The 18381-nt window shown below is 56.5% G+C and overlaps 1 protein-coding gene across 1 annotated transcript; it reads right to left on the minus strand.

The window, feature by feature from the left end:
* Positions 1-774: 774 nt before the first annotated feature.
* On the minus strand, positions 775-15144 carry LAMC2 (laminin subunit gamma 2). Its single transcript, XM_068690397.1, has 23 exons — positions 14920-15144; positions 11786-11974; positions 10914-11043; positions 10514-10612; positions 10139-10275; positions 9740-9862; positions 9279-9468; positions 8862-8974; positions 8340-8558; positions 8052-8231; positions 7307-7540; positions 6545-6681; positions 5873-6026; positions 5386-5591; positions 5014-5093; positions 4415-4552; positions 4087-4231; positions 3705-3854; positions 2914-3028; positions 2312-2511; positions 1553-1711; positions 1365-1464; positions 775-1154 (listed from the first exon to the last, which is right to left on the minus strand). Exons 1-23 carry the CDS (start codon positions 14990-14992, stop codon positions 904-906), a joined length of 3522 nt encoding a protein of 1173 aa, XP_068546498.1. The 5' UTR covers positions 14993-15144; the 3' UTR covers positions 775-903.
* Positions 15145-18381: the final 3237 nt, after the last annotated feature.

An 18381-nucleotide genomic window follows, 5' to 3' on the forward strand; every position in this document is an offset into this window, starting at 1 on the left:
AAAGAAAGGGTGTCCTTTCTTCTTTGCTGAAGGGGACAGGTGGAGCAGAGGAAAGACTTTCCACTTCAGAAGCCCCAGCAGTCCCCTCCTCCACTGACCTGCTAGTACAGGATCCCCTCCTTCCTCCATCTAGCACATCACCCCGAGCTCCAAGCCAACTGGCATCATTTTCTTTCCTCGCTGTTCCACCCGCCTGCAATGCACGGTGGAAGACCTGCAGCTTTACGAAAGGGGTCAGCAACAGCATCTGATGCTGAATCTCTAAGACACACCAAAAAAACACACCAGGACTATTTCCAGCAAGGCCAGGACTGGGCAAGCTGGGAGGAGAGAGCCATGAGAAGCATCACCAGTGCTGTGGCTCAAACCTCATCCCAGCTTCCACTTCACACTGCTCAGTCCCTACCTGCTGAGCTCCAGAAAGTGAGGAAAAGCCCCACAAAGAGCACAAGGAGGTGGCGGCGGTGTGAAAAGCAAAGAAAAGGCCTTCAGTCCTACTGTGTGTACCAGACAAGGAGAGGGGATCCAAAGGGGTTGGAGAACCTCTCAGCCCTGAGCTTCAGGCTCAGAACATGACCATGCAAACTCCCCAGGCTGGCACCAAGCAACCCCTGCCACTGCACCTCAGAGAACTGTGGAAGGAATGGGCTCCTTGGTCAGAAGCACCTTCACGCAAGCAGGTATCTCCTTCCTCCTGAAATTGAGGGACGGATTATTTTGAAAATCAGGGACTCTCCTGGGCCAGTGTGACAAGACGAACTTCAGCTGCTATGCTAAACTCGAGTGTAAAGTTTAGTTTGACACAAGTCCGACACAGCTGATCCTGCCAGGCCTGGGGAGAGCAGCTGGGCCAGGCTCTCCCACCTTCAGCCAGGCTCAGGCTGCAGCCTTCCTGGAGCTGGCTCAAGGTAATTCAATGGCTTTTGTGTTGTAGCAGCCAGGAGGAAGACTTCTCTGGATGTCCTCCAGGTTCTTAATATCTGCTAGGATCTCATCAATGCTCATGTCCAGTTTCTGTACCCGGACCTTCTGCAGCGTGGCTCTTTGCTCCAGCTCTGACATCTGTATCTTCAGCCGGTTGGTTTTGGTTTTGGCTTTACCAAAATTCAGCTCAAGCTGCTTCAGGCCTTCTTCATCCACAGCACCAGGCTGGTCTGTTGCACGGGAAGGAAACAAGGAATAAGTAACCATGGGTGGAGGCTGAGGACTAGCTCCTCCTAGATACCTCAAGCTTTACCCTGCTCTCCAGCCAATTTACAGGTGTCATCTGAGGCAACTTCCCACAAAACACTCAGCACCCCCATGCAGAGCCCAGTGGTGGCCTGATTTGAACTACACGGTTACAGCAACATTGCAAAACCTACTCATCAGATGCAGCAGCTCCTCCAGGGCACTTAGTGTCTCCTGCACAGCCACCTCTGCCTGGTCAGCCTCATAATGGACGCTTTGAGCTTCCTGAGCTGTCTGAAGAATGCAAGGCGGAAGCTGTAAAGCAAAGTCTTGCCCAAATGTCAGCAGGGAAGGGGACAAGGTGTGGGAGCCAGGGACCCACCTCCCGTATCATAGCAGTATCCGCCTCAACCTCTGACATCTTGCCCTTGAATTCTCCATCCACTTCTTTGGCCTCGTGCTGCAGGGCTGCCACTGCCTTCTCCAGGGCAAGGACACCGTCAGCCGTTTTGTTGGCCTCCAGCTTCAGCCGTGTGAGCTCCTACAGAAGGGAAAGGCATTTTACTCGGGGGCAGAGCATGGCTAGAATCACTCTGGGTGCACCCAGACGTGGAGCTGGTGAGAACTGGGTCCTTCCAGGGACCCTGGGACCCAAATTATCACAGGTTCTCCTGCATCCTTCATGTGCTCTCACCAGCTGGTGCAGAGAGTTGTTTGTATGATAAGGGCTCAGCCCATCTGGCACACGCTGGTGAGTCCCTGGGGAATTACGACACGCAGTTTGGGTGTCAGACCCACAAGCACCAAACCTGGGATCTCATCAGCCTGTCAGCAACTCCGGCCATGGCAGTGACAGGCAAGGGCTCAGGGTGAAAAATCCCCTTGGTCACCAAGAGGTGGCTACAGAAAGATGCTACAGAGATCCCCATGGGACAGATTTGCCTGCAGAGATCCCCATGCAGCCACTCTTTTCCAGCTACCTCAGGTATCTCTGCACAATCCACTATAGACAAAAGTCAACAAAAAAGCCAATGCATCACATCCACCACACAGACCACAGGGGTCACCAGCCATCTCCTCCTCCACGGTTTGTCCTTCCAAACCTCTTTTTGTCGACAATAGCACCAGGGCTTGTCCTCACCTGCTGGATCCCCGTGGTGATTTCCTTTGCTTCTCCTGCTATGCTGCTGGCTGCTTTGGATTCAGAAGCAGCATTGCCCAGGATGGTTTCGGCTCGGTCTGTCTTCTCCCTGGCACTTGCTACCATGCTGCTGATAACTGGAAGCCTCCTCATAGCATCTTCAGCTTCCCTTCTCTTGTCATCTGCTTGCAGGTTAAACTCTAAAGGAAATGCACATCAGCATGAAGTGTGAGAACTCATGAGGGTGAGAAAAGGAAAGGTTTTCCTCCTGGCTTGGCCTGGTTTAGACTTCTCTCATCTTCCAGAAAGTCTGCCCACAATGGTGACAGCACAGGTAAGAAAGGAGGAGAGAAGCAATTGCCAGAGAGGATCTGCTACAGGTGTTTGCTCCTTCTCACGAGCTGCTGGCCTGGTGGGGGCACTGGGACAATCACCAGGCGCTGGGCATCATGTCCCCACCACAGGCACGGTGCGGAGCAGCACGTGGTGCTCTGAGGACGTCTCTGAGGACGTTTCTGGCAGAGGCCACCTGCAGCCCACTGAGCGTGTTCAGCTGTAACACGTGACTTGGGGGGAGGAAGAGGTCAGGAGCACAAGGTTACCCCGCAGGCTCTTCAGGATCTGCTCCACTTCATAAAAGGTGGCGTTGCCGGCACTCACGGCTTCCAGGGCTGTAGACCTGGCGAGGTTGGCTCGGGACAGCAACTGGGTCAGCATCTGTGACAGACCAAGGGGACACAGTGAGGTGAAGGACATGGCACAGGAGCATCAGATGGTCACAGGGCAGTCACAGGAACCACAGCAGCAGCCTGCAAGGAGCTGTGCTGAGCGAAGACTGCAAGCCCATTCCCAAATGCCTGCTGTTTCCCTTGAACCCAGGTTACCACAGCCTGATCTATCAGCAGAGGCTTGCATGAGTGCTCCTCACCCGGCTCAAGCCACCGTGAGCCACCTTAGCTCCAGTTTGTCCTGGAGCAGGTCCTTAACCTGCCTCACATGGAAGAGTTGTGCTAAGGAGAGCCTGCAGCAGCAGCTCTGAGCACATGGTGGCATCTCACTCCAGCTCTGGCAGAACCAGAAGGTGGGACCAACCCCAATGGGCCGTGTTTGGGGAAATGTGCCACCTGCAGCACGGCAGAATGACATCCAGCCCCTTTGGAGCACAGGGGAGGACAGCACACAGTAACTGCAACACAAGGGACACGCCACCTGCAGCTCAAGCTCAAGGTAGAATTGCAGAACGTGTCCAGGCAGGTTTTGAATGTCTCCAAAGGAGATTCCACAACCCATGTGGGCAGCCTGTTCCAGTGTTCTGTCACCCTCACCGTGAAGAATTTTCATCTCATATTTAAGAGGACCCTCCTGTGTTAAGGTGACTCAGTCAGTGCCTTACTGCTCTCTCGCCTTCTCCTCTCTGCAGCAGCTGCTTGATTTCTTCTTCCCAGTGGCCCGTGCGACTCTGCAGCTGCCTGTACTGTGCCATATACATGTCCACCATGCTCAGGAGAGCATTTGCATCCTTCTTCAGCTGGGTTGCCTCCCCCTGAAACACAAAGATGGGATCACTGCCTTGGGGGAGCTCAATGTCGCCCTGTTGTTCACAGGGAGCTGTGGCAAGCAGCGATGGATGCTTGTTCCACAGCCAGCTGCAGGAGCAAAAGGGTGAGGAGTGGGACAACCAGGGCCCAGATGGGATGGGGTCCTGGAACAGGATGAGCTGGTGGAGGGGCAGGATGAAAGGGGATGGCTTGGCACGTCAGGATCAAAGCCCTCACCTCAAATGACCCGAAATTGGTCTTCATCAGGCGGGAGAAGGAGCTGAGGAGCATCAGGCTGCTCTGATAAGCCTTGTCTGCCTCAGAGGCTGTCCTGTCAGCCTCAGCCTCCAGACCTCCAGCCAGTGACTTCAGCTCCTCATACCTGCGCAGATACAATGTGTAAGACTAAACCCAAGGACTAAAGTCAAGTCCTACCGTCCTGCCTCCAGCTGCATGTTTCTGAAACATAACTGAGGAGGCAGAGGTGGGGACACAGAGGGTTGGACACCCCTCTCCTCCATCCCGCAGCCCCCCTCCCCCCGCTGAGACACAGCCAGCAACTTACTTCTGGAGCAGCCCTTGCAGGGAGCCAGAGGCCGCTGCCTCCCCACTCACAGCCATGCGCACCAGCTCCAGCGCCTGCTGCGAGTCGTCCTGCGCCGCCTTCGTGGCTTGCTCGATGATGTTGGCTGCTTGCATGTGGCTGAAAAGCAGAGGAGGAGCGTTGTGAGAAGAGCTTCCCCCCCCCCCCAAGTTTCTTCCATCGATGTCCTTTGCGGTTTTATCCAGAGGTGCTGGATCAGGCTCTCCGAGGAAATGTCATTTGAGAAGGGGACCTGCACCTTGGGATCAGCTGCTTCACTTGTCTCTCTTGCATCTCCCCAGGGCAGAGGAGCACCAGAGGAACAGATAGATGCTGCCTGTTCCAGCTGGATGCCCATGGGCCAAACTCTGACCAGGAAGATGCTTGTAAGACACACTGCCCAACATCACTCTCATGGAGGACACCAAAGGCAACCCAGCAGACATGTCTCCCCTGCTCCTGGACTTGTATGGAGCCCATGGGAGCTGCAGCATCAGGGCTAGGCAAGGCCACCAAACTGGGTCCTCCCATGTCCCCAGCAGGCTCTCGGTCCATTGCCAGCACCACGAGGAGGGACTCACCTGTTGGCTAACCTCAGAGCCTCTTGGGCCAGGATCAAGAACTTGTTTGAGCCTCCAGGGAAGTGTGAAGCTGGAATAGTCTGAGGAGAGAGGGAGAGAGGTGTGATCGCTCTTTCCTGGCCTTGCATCCAATTCACCAGGGAGAAAAGCAGTTGTAGCATGCTAAACCTCCAGAGCCACCCAAAGACCCTTGCCTGCAGCTCTCCAGATCCCAGCCCTACAGAAAGAGCCAGTCCTATCCACCACAATTTCTTCTCTGCTCACAAAAAAAACCACCATAACTGTAACACATCAAATTCTTGCTCTCTCCATGGACTTTTTCACCTGGTGGCTGGTCTGAACTAAGAGTGTGTCACACCAAAGTGCTCTTACCACTCGACCCAGGGTGGCTCCACTTCGGTCCAGGTCCAGCCTGGCTCTCTCCAGCAGCTGCCTGGTGTCCTCCACCTGCCTCTCATACTGCCTGCTGAGAGACCTCAGCCTCTCCACCGTCGCCTTGGTGTCATCTAACTGGCTCTGGCAACTGGACCCTTGTCCCTTCATCCTGGTTACACGGCTTTCCAGAGATCTGTCGGAGGCTGGGAAGAGGGAAAGAGGGAGGCAGTGGCTTAAATGAAGTGCAAAAAGGCAGGGACAGCAAAACCACACTGTGATACGACACAGGCTGCTCCTTCCCTGGGCTCTCAGTGGTCCCATGCCATGGACATGCTCAGGGAAGCACACAGAGCTGCCCCAGACTGTCATCTCCTGAACAATTTCTCTCAAGAGACAACTATCCTTTCCACTGAGGCACCTCCAGAAGCTGCTCCCTCCCGGCCTACTCCTCCAGCCCTGTCTGATGGCAACCCTTGTGTGGTACCTTGCAGGCTGAGAGCTTCTCCAAGGATGGCCTGCAACGTCTCCTCAGCCAGCTGCATCTTCCTCTCCAGCTCCTTTCCCATGACCCCGCCGCCAGCTTGTGCCCCTGAGAAAAGCAGCTCCAGTTCCTGCAGCTGCTGCAGGTACAGGTCCACCTGCAAAACACAGAAGGTCATCAGCGCATGGCCACCAAACCTGTGGTGGAGAGGCCAGGGCATAAGCCAGACCCATGGCATAGAAATATGGAGTGAGGAGTTGTTTTATTAGGTGAACACTGCTTGCTGTGGGCACAGCAGGCCAGCAGCTCTAGGTCATCGTTTTTTTCATCAGTTGAGGCAGATGCAAGCACAAACTTCAGGCACAGCCTGCAGAACCACCTTTCCCTCTTGCGGGGAACCCAGGGACAAGATGCTTGAGGGTAACTGTATCTTTGCATTCATTTCAGTGCAAAGCCTCTCGTTTCTGCTCAGCTGCTGCCTTGCTGATCACAGCCATAACAAGGGCCACCGTGAAGAGCCAGCGGGACCACAGCATCAGGGCTTCACCTGCTGACAGCTAGACTGAGACAATGGCTGGGCTCTGCACCTCAGGGCTGGCTGCAAATCTGCTGCCCGGCTCTGTGCAGAGAGTGGCCTGCCCAGAGGGACAGACAGATGGACACAGGGACACCCACCTGGGCTTTCACCTGGCTATAGCAGGCTGGGCACTCGCTCTGCTCGCAGTCAGGGCCCTCAAAGCCAGGCTTGCAGATGCAACTCCCATCACTCCGGCATGTCAGGGGCTCGGCCCCCACCAAGTTGCAGTTGCAGGCTGTGGAGCATGGCGACAGGTCAGAGTGGCCAAGGACCAGGACCTTCCCTGCTCCTTGCTCTGGGCACATCTTTCCACCCACTCCTCTCCCTGCTTCCCTCTAACCTCACTTTCCCACCGCTTGTCCACAGGTGGGAAGTGTCCTAGGGAAGCGCCTAGGACACGCATCAGCCCCCTCAAGGCACCCCATGCTCTGACAAAGCCTTGGCTTTGGCAGCAGCCACTGTCCCCAAGGTCCTGCCACCACTGCGGAGCATGCACCTCCTGCCCATGCTGGAGAGGGAGATCTGCCTTAGGTAAGCACTGCAAGCAAACACCCCTTGTCACCTCTGCCAAGGGCTTGGAGCACAGAACAAACACCAAAAGCCACGAGGCCAAAGTGCAAATGCACAGGGTCCATTAAACCTTCTTGCATGCCAGCATGGACTTTCTTATTCATCCCCGGTGGTGGTGCTCAGACCATGTCCACCACAGGTTCGCTCCTACTTGGCCCCAGGGTGCTGCTGTGTGGTTTTTGGGTGCCGCACGCACAGCCCCCTGCAGCCGTGGGCTCCAGCTTGATGAAACCTCCTGCACCCAGGCAGTGTCCTCAAGCACAGCCCCCCACCCATCCCTGTCCTCGTACCCCGGCACTTGTCGGCAGGGTTGGGGGCCAGGGGGTTCCCAAAGAAGCCATCCTTGCAGCGGTCGCAGTAGAAGCCGGCTGTGTTGTAGATGCACTTGAGGCACTCGCCCGTCCGGCGGTCGCAGTTTCCCACAGCGTTGGGCTCCACATTGCCATTGCACTGGCAGGGCTGGCACGGCCGGGAGGCTGCAGGGTCTCCAAAGTAGCCGTCAGCACAGTACTCGCAGTTGGGCCCTGAGAAAGGCAGGGCGAGAAAAGCTCAGGGTGTTGGCCACAAACTGGAAGCCCCCAGCCTCCCTCGGCCCATGGGGATGGGAACGCTGTGCCTGAAGGCTGCCACCTCCCATATGCCAAGTGCCCAACGAGCTCCCAGAAGCTGGGTGCAATGATTTTCCTTGGCGAGTCATGTCCTCCTGTTCCCCTCCATCCCCATCAATCCTTTTCCCCATGTATTTTATCTGTTTGTACAGTAACTTGCCCAGGTGACTGCAGGAACAGCTCTGTTTATGTACAGCACATGCAGCTCCAGGGCAGGGCACGCACATTTGCACAGCCCTTGGCACAACGGGTGCTGGTGCTTTGCCTAAACACCAGGTTACCAGTGAGAGCAGCAGTGGGGTACACGGGTGGGGAAGCCTTGCTGAGAAGGTATGATTGCCCACTCAGCCCACGGACACCCACACCTCCACCTAAAGCACACGAAAACCCCTGGGGATGGACTAACGGACCAGAGCAAGGGCATTACCTGCAGCTCCAGGAGGGCAGTGGTCACAGACGACTTCTTCTCTGCCCAGCACCACCGAGCAGCCCTGGCCGTTGTTGCAGGGACATGCCCTGCAGCCATGCGGGGGCCGGGGGTCTCGGTAGAAGCCGAACGGGCAGCTGATGCTGTTGCCCACATTTTCATCTCCCGAGTAGCATTCACCTAAGGGAGGAAGGACAGGGTATGGGACAAGCCTTTTGCTGTCACCCCGCCCAGCAGGACACCCTCCCTGAATCCGAGCATACACAACGTGCTCACAACTCCTCTTACCAGTGTCCGGGTCACAAATTCCTCCCCCTTGGCAACTGCAGGGCACGCAGATGCTGAACGGCCCCATGCTGGGAGCGTCTCTCCGGTAGCCAGCAGCACAGCTCTCACAGAACTGCCCCTGGTACCCATCGGGACACTGGCACCGCTCCACCCAGGGCGCGAGGATGCCGGCAGCAGGCTGTGCTGACACCAGGGTGATGTTTTCGATGTAGCCGGTGCCTGGTGGGAAATGCAGCAGCTCACCTGCAAGATCCTAGCTTGCTCAGCAAGCCCCCGCGTCTCTGCATCCATCTGCACACAGGCTGTGCTGCCAGACACAATGAGTAGGGGCAGGTGGACCAGAGCTAAGGTCTTGTTTCCCCCACCCCACGGTTGTTGGCATTCTGCTAAAGCCCTTCAGGATTTCATTTGGCCTGTGTTATGACGGGTTTTTCTTTGTTAAACACCATTTAGCATGGCTGTCTCCAGCTGGAGACTTGTCTGCAGCAAGGAGAGCTAAGCCTTGTGGCTCCCCCCACTTACTGTACTCTCCAAAGGTGGCTCGGATCCTGAGGGCCGTCAGGTTCCCCAGCAGCCTGCGATATTCAAAGTAATTCAGCCGGGGGCTCCACTTGCTGCTGGGGTGCTCATCCAACCTGTGCATGAGACCAGGTAGAAGCCGTGTTGAAGACCATGAGCTGTCCCAGCTGCTCTTTCCCATCTCCCTCCTGTGCCCAAAGCACCAGGGGACAACCTCCACTGGCACAACTGGCACCAAGCAAAGCACCCATCCCAACTCAGGACAGATCCTATCACCCTCTCACCCTCATCCTTGTCCACGAGGAGAGATGCACGGAGCACCAACCCAAACCACGTAAGCCTGGCCACCTCTGAGGGACCTTAGCTAGGTCCCTGAGCTCCCCAAGCTCACCCTGCCCAAATCCTGAGCTCCCCCTTCACCTGAAGGTGTACGTCTGGCTGATGCCACAGGGCAGGATCTTCCCGGGAGGCAAGAAGGGGGCAGTGACTCGCAGGCCAGCTCCTTCCAGGACCACGTCGTGTGGGGAGGGCTGCTGTCCCCCTCGGTCCAGGCGGTAATCAAAGGAGAGCACCTGACCATAGCTCAGCTGCTGGTTCCCAAGGAATTTGGCTGCAAATGGAAGCAGGGAAGAGGACAGGAGGGAAGGAATTACAGGCTTAAAGTTTTGCTTTCCTCCAGAAGGCACACTCTGCAGGGTCAGACCAAGCAGCACTGCAATGGCTGACCCCAGCATCACCTCTCAGGGTGGGGAAGCACTGGGGGTGTCCCCTCTTTGCCCCAGGACGGTCCCTTCACTCTGCCCATGCCATCTCCTTCCCCAGCCCCGCCGACCCCCGTGGGTCACCCCTTTCTGCCTCGATCAGCTGGGCTCCGTGCATACCAGGTGCCACAAAGTAGAGCGGTTCCCACGTCCTCGCTGCTATGAACACGTCCTGGTGGCGCGGAGACCACTGGAGCTCAGCTGGGGACCCATTCTCACGGACCCCTGTCCAGCCTTCTGCACCTGGAGGGCAAGCACAGAGGAAGAACCCCCAGTCAGAGACAGGGAAGGGTGCTTCCAGCTCTCCAGCATCTTCTGCAAGCTGCATCTTTCAAAAAAAAACAACTCTGGTTTGTCTTGACCTGCTTGCACCCACACCCTGCTTGTACCCACACCAGCAACCTCTTCAACAGCAGCTGGGAACTCCAGGGCTCCTCCGGTGACTCAAGGGCAAGAGGGTGGCAACAACCCCCCCATCCCCCCCGCACACCAGCCCTGGGGCTGCAGGGATGACCTCACCTTGCTGGAAGCTGGAGGTGATCCTGTGGACGCTGTAATTCTCAGCGCTGACACATGAGGACGAGTGTCCGTAGCAGAAACACGGTGAGCATCCTGCTGGGTTTCTGGCATCCAAGTTATAGAAGTTTGGTTTGCACCTGGAAAAGAAAGGCTACAATGCTCGCGTGGTTTTCCTCCTCTCCCTCCCACGCTCAGCCTGCTGTAGGGCACAAACCTGCACACAGCAAACTCAACCAACCCTCTGAAGACAGCCGTGTGCACCCTCTGCTGCCTTCCAGGGCTGCCCCCAGGCCAGGACAGCAGGGCAGGCATCTCCCCTCCCACGGGGGGGCTTGGTGAGCAGCTGGGAGCGGGGATGAGCCCCCTGTCACCCACCTGTCGCAGCGCTCACCAGCGGTGCCGGCCTTGCAGACACAGCGGCCCGAGCTGCACTCCCCCGTGCTGCCGGCTGGGTCACAGGCACACTGCAGGCTCCTGCAACGAGGACAGCAGGGACACCACAATTACCTCCAGAGCCACAGGAGGCTCGGTGCCCCAGTGCACTGGTCATATAAGACACCAGAGAATCCCCCCCTCTCCCCCCAGCTGGACCAGGGTGGGGCACAACGAGTAGGAGGCTGCAGCACTGATGGTGCTGACCAAGAGGCACTTCCAAAGGTGCTTAACACGTGAAGGGGGCTGGTCCTGCTCTTAATAGGGTCTGGACCTGGAGGGGTCTGGCCCTGGAGGTGGTCCCCATGGCTGTCCCCACAGGTGGCCGGCCCCCAGCACTTACTGCCCGTGTCTCTGGCACCCGGCCTCGGAGAAGGAGTGGAAGCCCGGCTGGCAGCGGTCGCACTTCTCGCCCATCACGCCAGGCTTGCAGCTGCAGCGGCCGTCGCTGTTGCACTGAGGGCTGAGGGAGCCTGGATGGAGGAGCTGAGTTGGATTTTTCCACTCGAAGCAACCCAAAGCACGGGGTGTCCCCCCTGCTCTCTCTGCTTGCCACCTGTTTTTCATGTTTGTGGGGGTGCCCCGGGCATCATTTCACCTTAAAACTGCAGCAATGTGAAAAGCAGGCAGAGGAACTGGGGCCAGGGGGGCTGAAGCTTTCCACCCCCCCCACAGCTGGTGGCCCTTTGCAGCATGTCCTGTCCCCAGGTGTGATGCTGTGAGCTCAGGAATTAGCCTTTCACTTTTACACGTGGGAGGCACAGGGCAGACCTGGCCACAGCGCAGCCTGTTTGGGGGCTTGTTGGGGGGCCATTCTTCCTCTCTGCTTCACTTTCCCTCCTCCCACCATTCACAAGCTCTGCCAGGGCTACTGAGCCAAGCCTTGCACAAGTGCGAATGCACTCGATGGAGTTGGGCATCACCAGAGGAACCTCCCGGGGACCACGCGAACAAGAATAGGGAGTAAGACCCAGAGAGGCATCAGGGTGTTTTGCTGGGACCTCTCCATCTCTCCCTTCTCCAGAGACAAGGAGTGGGATCCAATGTCCCTGATTCCCCTCCAAGGACTGCCCTGTGAGCACCATGCTCCACAACCAGCAAGGGGCACCAACCTCGGGTTCTTTAGGGTTGGAAAATGCAGCAGAAGCCCAACGAGCAAACTCTTTAGGCCTCCCTAACCCCACCGCCCTGTCAGCTCCGGTGGTGGCCCCGTACCCTGGGGGTGGCAGCGGCAGGGCAGGCAGCAGTCCCCGTTGTGCTGGCGGAAGTATCCTTCCTTGCAGCGCTCACAGTGGGGGCCCTCGGTGTTGCCCAGGCAGCCGAGGCAGCGGTACCCGTTCCCCGTCTCCATCAGCAGGTGCCAGTCAAAGACGCACTGCCTGGACATCCCATTGCAGTCGCAGGCTGGGGAGAAGAAAAGAGGAGGTTAGAGGGAAGGGCACTGACTGTGAAGCCTGCCCGTGACCTGAGGAACAAGTCCAGGCCACACAAATCTCCCAAAATGGGCTCGGTGATGCTCTCAGCCCCATCCCAGAGAGTTACCAGCCACAGCCATGGGAGGCCATGCTCCACAATGGAGAGCTGTGTCACCAGCACAAGGCATGCTTTGCTGCCAGTTATTTCCAGGGCAAATATGGGAGGGGAGGAAAGGCATCAAGCAATGTTTTATGCTTGCTCGACAGCTGCGTGTTTATTGGTGCACCACATTCAAGGCTCCGAAAGGGGGAGGCAGGTGGGATGAGAGCCGCTGTAGGCAATGCAACCTTGCTGAAAAGGGACTCGTGGCCAAGGCAGTGCTGTCCTCCCATCTGTCCGCTTGCTCCGAGGGAAAGTGGGGCCACCCAGGTCACCTCCAGCAGGACCCAAGCCCCTGCAGCACAGCCTGGCCCCAGCCTTGCCCCCAGCCCCCAGCTGTCTTACTGCAGAGTGTCTCAGTTCAGCAGTATCACCAACTAGAGCAGCTGAGGTTGGGAATTCTCCCTGGCAAAGACAGACAGCAGAAGGACGTGACCTGAGGGATGAAACAGGACGCTCAAGGGTGCAGAGCCTGCTGAGGAGCTGCTCCAAGCTGCCCTGGTGCTGCCCACAAAGGTCCGTCCCAAGCTGGCTTCCACCTAGTGCCCTCAGCCACTGAAGACCTCTGTCCCCCCCACCCCAGGTCCCCTGCCATTCCTGGGCCAAGACTGAGCCTGCAGGCCCACTGCCAGTGCTGACAGATGCCCTCGGATGCCCATCAGCACTCGTGTACCTGAGCAGCACGTTCAGCCCAGCCTGATACTGAGAGGAACACAAACAGGGACAGAGCTTTCCTAGCTCCAGCAAGTGTGGCTCTTGGTCCAGCCCTGCCACCAGGAGCCCAACACCCAGCAGCAGTCCCACTGCCCAGCCTGCTGGGGACACCTGCAGGAGCCCGAGTCCTGCCGTGGTTGGTGTGGAATAAACGCCCAGAGCCTCAGTAAACAATCTCCAGTGACCAAAGGGCAGAAACGATTAAAAAAAAAAAAATCTCCAAAAGAAGCACTGTGGTATTCTGTTTCCCAAGGTATTTGCACTCGCCTGCAGGCTGTGACTGCTTGGTGCCCGTCCCCTCCCCTCCATATTAAAGCATTTAACCCCACCCACACCTCACCCTGCACAATCCAGAGGATTTAACAATCCAGAGGATTTACCAGCGTGCCAAATCACAGCTCCCCAGGGAAGGAAAGCCTGTTCTCAGGTCTTGCTCCAAGGCTGAAGCATGTTGAGAGCTGACTCCCAGCCTTGGCACGGATTCAGGGCTGGCTAACATGAAGCTGTTCACAATGCTACTGCAGGTCGGTGCCACGGCCTCACCGCTGCTGCTGGTCTTCTCCTGGAGCCTGGTGGGCTTTGGCAGGCTGAGCATTACCACAGGTGAAGCAAGATGAAGCGGGCTTGAAGCCAAGGACAGGAGCTGCTCTGCAGCCAGGTGCCCCAAGGCCCTACCCACAGATTTCTTAAGTGCTGCATCGGGATGAGGGAGGTCTGGGGCACGCATCCAGTAGGACCTCACTCCCCAAGCTTCCAATCAGCAGGAAAAAAAAAAAAAGAAAAATGTTTGGTTGCTGTGCTGATGTAAACCCCAACATGGGAAAGGCTTGGAGAAGGAGACAGTTCTTTCCAACACAGCGAATAAGCACGCTGTGCCTTGGCTACAGACACTGCGCTGCCGACTTTGAGATGCATGCATGTACCACAGCAGCCAGCACCAAGCTAGAGACGTCAGCTTGTCTTCATGCTTGCTGTTGTAGGTGCTCTGCAGCCCAGTAAGCTTCCATTGGATCTTCCCAAGCCAAGAATTGCAGCCAGGAGCCTCCAAGTCTTCGCTGAAGTCTTCAAACATCCATTGCCACCCAGAGGAGCTCAGTGCTGTGAGCCCCTCACCTTCCTTGTACACACCAGCCCACCTCCACTCAGGCAACTTTTTTCCTCCCTCATTTCCCACTCCAAGGGTTGGAAAGCTGTGAGCCCCCTCCACCCTAGCTCATCCCCGTACCCTGGAGAATCTTAAACAGCCCCAACCAACGCCCAGGGACGTGTGTGCTGCAGCCAAGGCAGCGAGCAGAGGCAGAAAATAAAAATCTCCATCGGTATTTTAGGACACAATTATGGCTGCTGTAGTAATTACCCAATTAGCAAGCAAACCAGATTAGGTCTGTCCTTTAAAAACGCACTCATTCAGCACTTTTTTCCCCTGTCACGTTCCACTGCACTTAAATGAAATCTGGTACCAAGGGACCTGCTTCAAACCCTGCAAGCCTACTTCCAAGCAGCAGTACTACAGAGAATCAAACAAAAACTGAGGCTGCTCAGCATTTATGAAGACTATGTAAAGAGCTGATTTTGGTCTTGAAGACTGCATGCATCCCGTGAGGCTCCAGCTTGCACGAAACACAAACTCTGCACGTGTTGCTGCTGGATCCTGGACACTTCCAGCTCTTCCTCAGGCTCAGCACACATGCTGGTTATCAGCAGCGGCAGGCAAACAAACCCCTTCCCTGTGCAATCCTCGTGCTCACACCCAAATCCCACCCAGGCAGCCAAGCTTTCCTCAGAAAGCAATAAAGTAATTACACCCAAACAAGTTTCTCAAAAGGGACGCTGGTAAAAACTGGTCTAGGTGGTCACAGGAATTTAGCTCCAGAGAAAGCCTGAGGAGAAGCACCGTCGGGTGTGGGCTTAACCCCAGCAGCAGGAGGGGAGAGCATGGTCCGGCAGAAGAGCACTGCTGGACCCTAAGAGCTCCACATTCCCAGGGCTGGCAGCACAGCTGCCAGCAGGACAGCTTTCCAGCCCCAGAGCGGACCTCCCCATCCCCCTGAAAGCCTCACCTTCTCCTCCTTCGGTGCTGAGGGCTGCGAGCAGTGGGGACACTGCCAGGACCACGAGCCAGCACCTGGCCATTGCCACAGCCCTGTGGCAGGCGCTGGGCACACAAAGCCCCAGTTCCAGGCTGCTGCACTCAAGCTCCGTTCTTATTTGTGATCCCCCCCACACACACACCCTGGTGGTTTTTATCAGCTCCTCCACCTGAGTCACTCCCAGCAGGAAGAGCGCGGGTGCCTTGCTCTGACTCACCGGGAACAGGGGAGCCCAGCCCAGCAGCGCAGCCAGGCGCACATGCGCCTGCCGCCAGCCGAAGGCATTGCCAACAACGGGACACAGCACCCTAAGGGCCTCCTGGCAGCACCATCCCAGGGAAAAGGGCTGCTGGGACAACATGACTTCGATGGTGGCTGCCCAGCTCTGTTCCGTCCACCCTCCTCCATATGGGCTTTTCCACCACCCTCCAGGCAGGTCTGCACATAGGAGCGGGGCTGCCCGGGCATGCAGGCGGCGCAAGAAGTAGCGGAGTGAGACGGGATGAGATCATGGGGAGCCCAAGGAGGGGGGACAGGGGCTGCCCGCACAGCCTCCCGGCCGCTGAGCCACCCTGCCAGAGCAGGGCTGGAGGAAGGCAAGAAGAGGGGCCCAGCAGGACCCACAGCCAAAGGCTGCTGGGGATGCAAAAAGCCCCTGCAGTCAGCTTGGACACGTGCTAACAAAAAAAAAAAAAAAAAAAAAAAAGTCTATCAGGATCTACAGGCCTTTGGTACAGGAAATCCCCAGACCTAGAGATGGGAGAAAGGCTGGGAATTATCAGCGACTGTCATGCGTGTTTATCTGCTTTTACACCTGAGACAGAACATAAGGTTAAACAGGCCATTGGCCTGGCCCAGTACAGCTGCGTTTGTGCTGGAAAAGGCTGAGGAGCAGACGCCCCAGAGCCCTGTGCCCATCGGCATTTTGGTCCCAAGGGTTGCAGACTTGCCGCGTGAGACCCGAAGGCAGATCTGCCTTGCTCCTCACCTGCATGCCTGAGGCAGCCACAACCAAGTCCACTCTGGAGCCGATTGTCTCCAGAAGGACCCACCGCTGGCCAAGCTGAGCCAGTGAGCGCGTTTTGAAGAACGGGAAAAACTGCTGCAGGACAGCAGTGGGGAGAGAGAAAATGTAGAGGAAACAGCTCTGCAGACACCGAGGTCAGTGAAGGAGGGGAATTCTTCTCTAAGAGCTGCAGCCTGGGGGAAGCCCACTGAGGACCAGTTTGGGAAGGACAGCACCCCATGGGAGGGGTCCAGGAAACCATCTCCCTGTCCTTATCTCAACCCTTGAGCCTATTCTCACTGTATTTTTTCCCCACCTATCTTTGAGGAGTGGGAATGAGAGAGCACAGCAGTGGCATTAATTTTGCTATCAGTGTGAAACCTCCACACCAGGGCCTCCCAGCCCGGCCCATAGCCAAACACACAGGAGAAATGGGACGCTGGCACATCCCTGTGACCCCCGAAAGCAGCCCCGAGGCTGATCTTAGGGAAGGACGGTCCTCATGCTGCAGCTCAGCACTGCTTATTGTCTCGATTTGTGACCACAAGTGGGTCACAGACACCAACACCTGCAGGTGAAGGTGCCCAACAAGTTCACCCCCAGCCCAACGCTGCAGTTACCTTTCTGCCTCAGGGACTGGAGCCCAGCCCAAATTAGGCTGACATTCTGCTCCTTCCAGAGCTAACAGATCTGGGCTAATTAACACTCAGGTCACCTCCTGAACCTTTGAAGGTGCCCAACAGCCTCTGTACACTGATGGACCCAGCGGTGACTCAGGGCTTCCCTCACCGCCTCCTCATGCCGTGGTGACCTCCTCGTACAACCAGCCCGAATGCACTGCCTTTTGGTGACTCCGTTTGCCAAGTTTAACTTGCCTCTGCCGACTGATTCAACTCTCTTTTACAAACAGGCTGCTCCCTTTTAATTGCATACACTGTGTCTTAATATAGCTCACAACAAGGAAACCAGCTTCACAAATGCATTAGTGGCATATTGACATTTGAAAACCAAGATTGTCTTGTCTGATTCTTTCATTATTTTTTAAGTAGTGAGACAAAAACACCCCATTCCTACCTACTTGGCAGAGTTCCTATAGGCCTGTTTATTCCTTTAGTGAAACGCACTTAATCCGTTCTGCTCCAAAACCCAAATTCTTGACCGAGTTCTCTGTTAGACCAGCTCTTGCCATCGGGAAGCTTTTCACAAGAATTGTGATTTTTCCTTATTTGGCTCTTTCTTGTTATTCCTTCTGTCTCGCCATTCGCACTCAGCCTCTGACCTCACTTCTGCAAACAAGCACTGACACAGCTCGCTCTCTAGTCATTTCTGCATATTTGCTTTGGTTACTCTTACTTCGTCATCCTCCACCAGCACTCAAAGTCACCTCTAAAAGCTGCATTAATGCATGCAGACACTGCCCAAAGCAGAGTTTCAAGGCCATGATTTTCAAAACACACTAGACCTGAAACAAACTGGTGCCCACCACCCACTGCAGGAGAATTGTCACCCACCGTGATGGCAGCGCTGGCTGGAGAAGGCCTTACACAAACGTTGCTGCTCCCCTGGGGCCTGTGCAGAAGTGGGTTCTCCTCAGGTGCTTGCTGGCTTGCTTTCCTTCCAGCCACTGTTGCCCCACGTGCACGTGCTCACCTACATGTGTCCACGTACTGCAAAACCTGCCAGCATATGGAGCTTCCTCCCAGTCCCACAGTGCCTAAAGCAGAACACCAGTGGTAGCTGGTTAATCCTTTAAACACAGCCCCTTGCTCAGGAATATTCTTCACAAGACATCCTGTGGCACTTCTGTGGTTTTTATGGACACTTCTGGTGTACCTGGAGGCACAGCTTGGCAGCTGGGACAGCCCATGTTCAGGAGAGGCAAAGCCCCTAATTTCAGCCACACAGAGCAGAAAAGAGATGGAGAATTTGGGCAAGAGCTTGGTGGGACCCCCAGGACCCAGCTGTGCTCACCAGAGCCAGCGGCCCCTTGGGTCGGGGGGGGGCAGAAGAACAAGAACCCAGCCGGACCCCAGCAGCAGTCCCATCACCTCCACGTTTTACCCCAGCAAGGCATAAAAAATGCCAAAAAATCCCCCTGGATTACGGGGCGGGCTGAGCTGAGAGCCACCCCTGGTAACGGGGGTGACCCCGCAAAGATCACAGCCTCAGGGCCGCCTTTCTCTGGCTGGGACCCAGGCCCTGCCTGCGGGGCCGCAGCGCTGAGCAAGCGGGGCAGGGTGCAGCAAGGAAACGCCGTCACGTCTGGCCTCGCCTCGCCACCGCCCTGCCTGTACGCGAGGGGATGAGACACAGACAGGTAGGCAGGCAGACAGGCAGGGACTCTGGCATTTCTGTCCTGCTGTGCTCTCCCCTTTGCCTGCAGAGAGCAGCCTGGGAAGGGCCCCAAGCTCCACGAAGCCCCCCAG

Source organism: Anas acuta, chromosome 8 (assembly GCF_963932015.1).
Source record: "Anas acuta chromosome 8, bAnaAcu1.1, whole genome shotgun sequence".
In the NCBI taxonomy this organism is placed as follows: Eukaryota; Metazoa; Chordata; class Aves; order Anseriformes; family Anatidae; genus Anas; species Anas acuta.

What these genes read in the sequence shown, in the direction of transcription:
- LAMC2 (XM_068690397.1), bottom strand. Translation starts at nt 14,992, where the DNA reads ATGGCCAGGTGCTGGCTCGTGGTCCTGGCAGTGTCCCCACTGCTCGCA. An exon ending in GCTCTACTTTGTGGCACCTG is followed by an intron (nt 9,469 to 9,739) that starts GTATGCACGGAG and finishes TTCCATTTGCAG; the next exon opens with CCAAATTCCTTGGGAACCAG. An exon ending in CCCTGCCGACAAGTGCCGGG is followed by an intron (nt 6,682 to 7,306) that starts GTACGAGGACAG and finishes CATGCTCCACAG; the next exon opens with CCTGCAACTGCAACTTGGTG.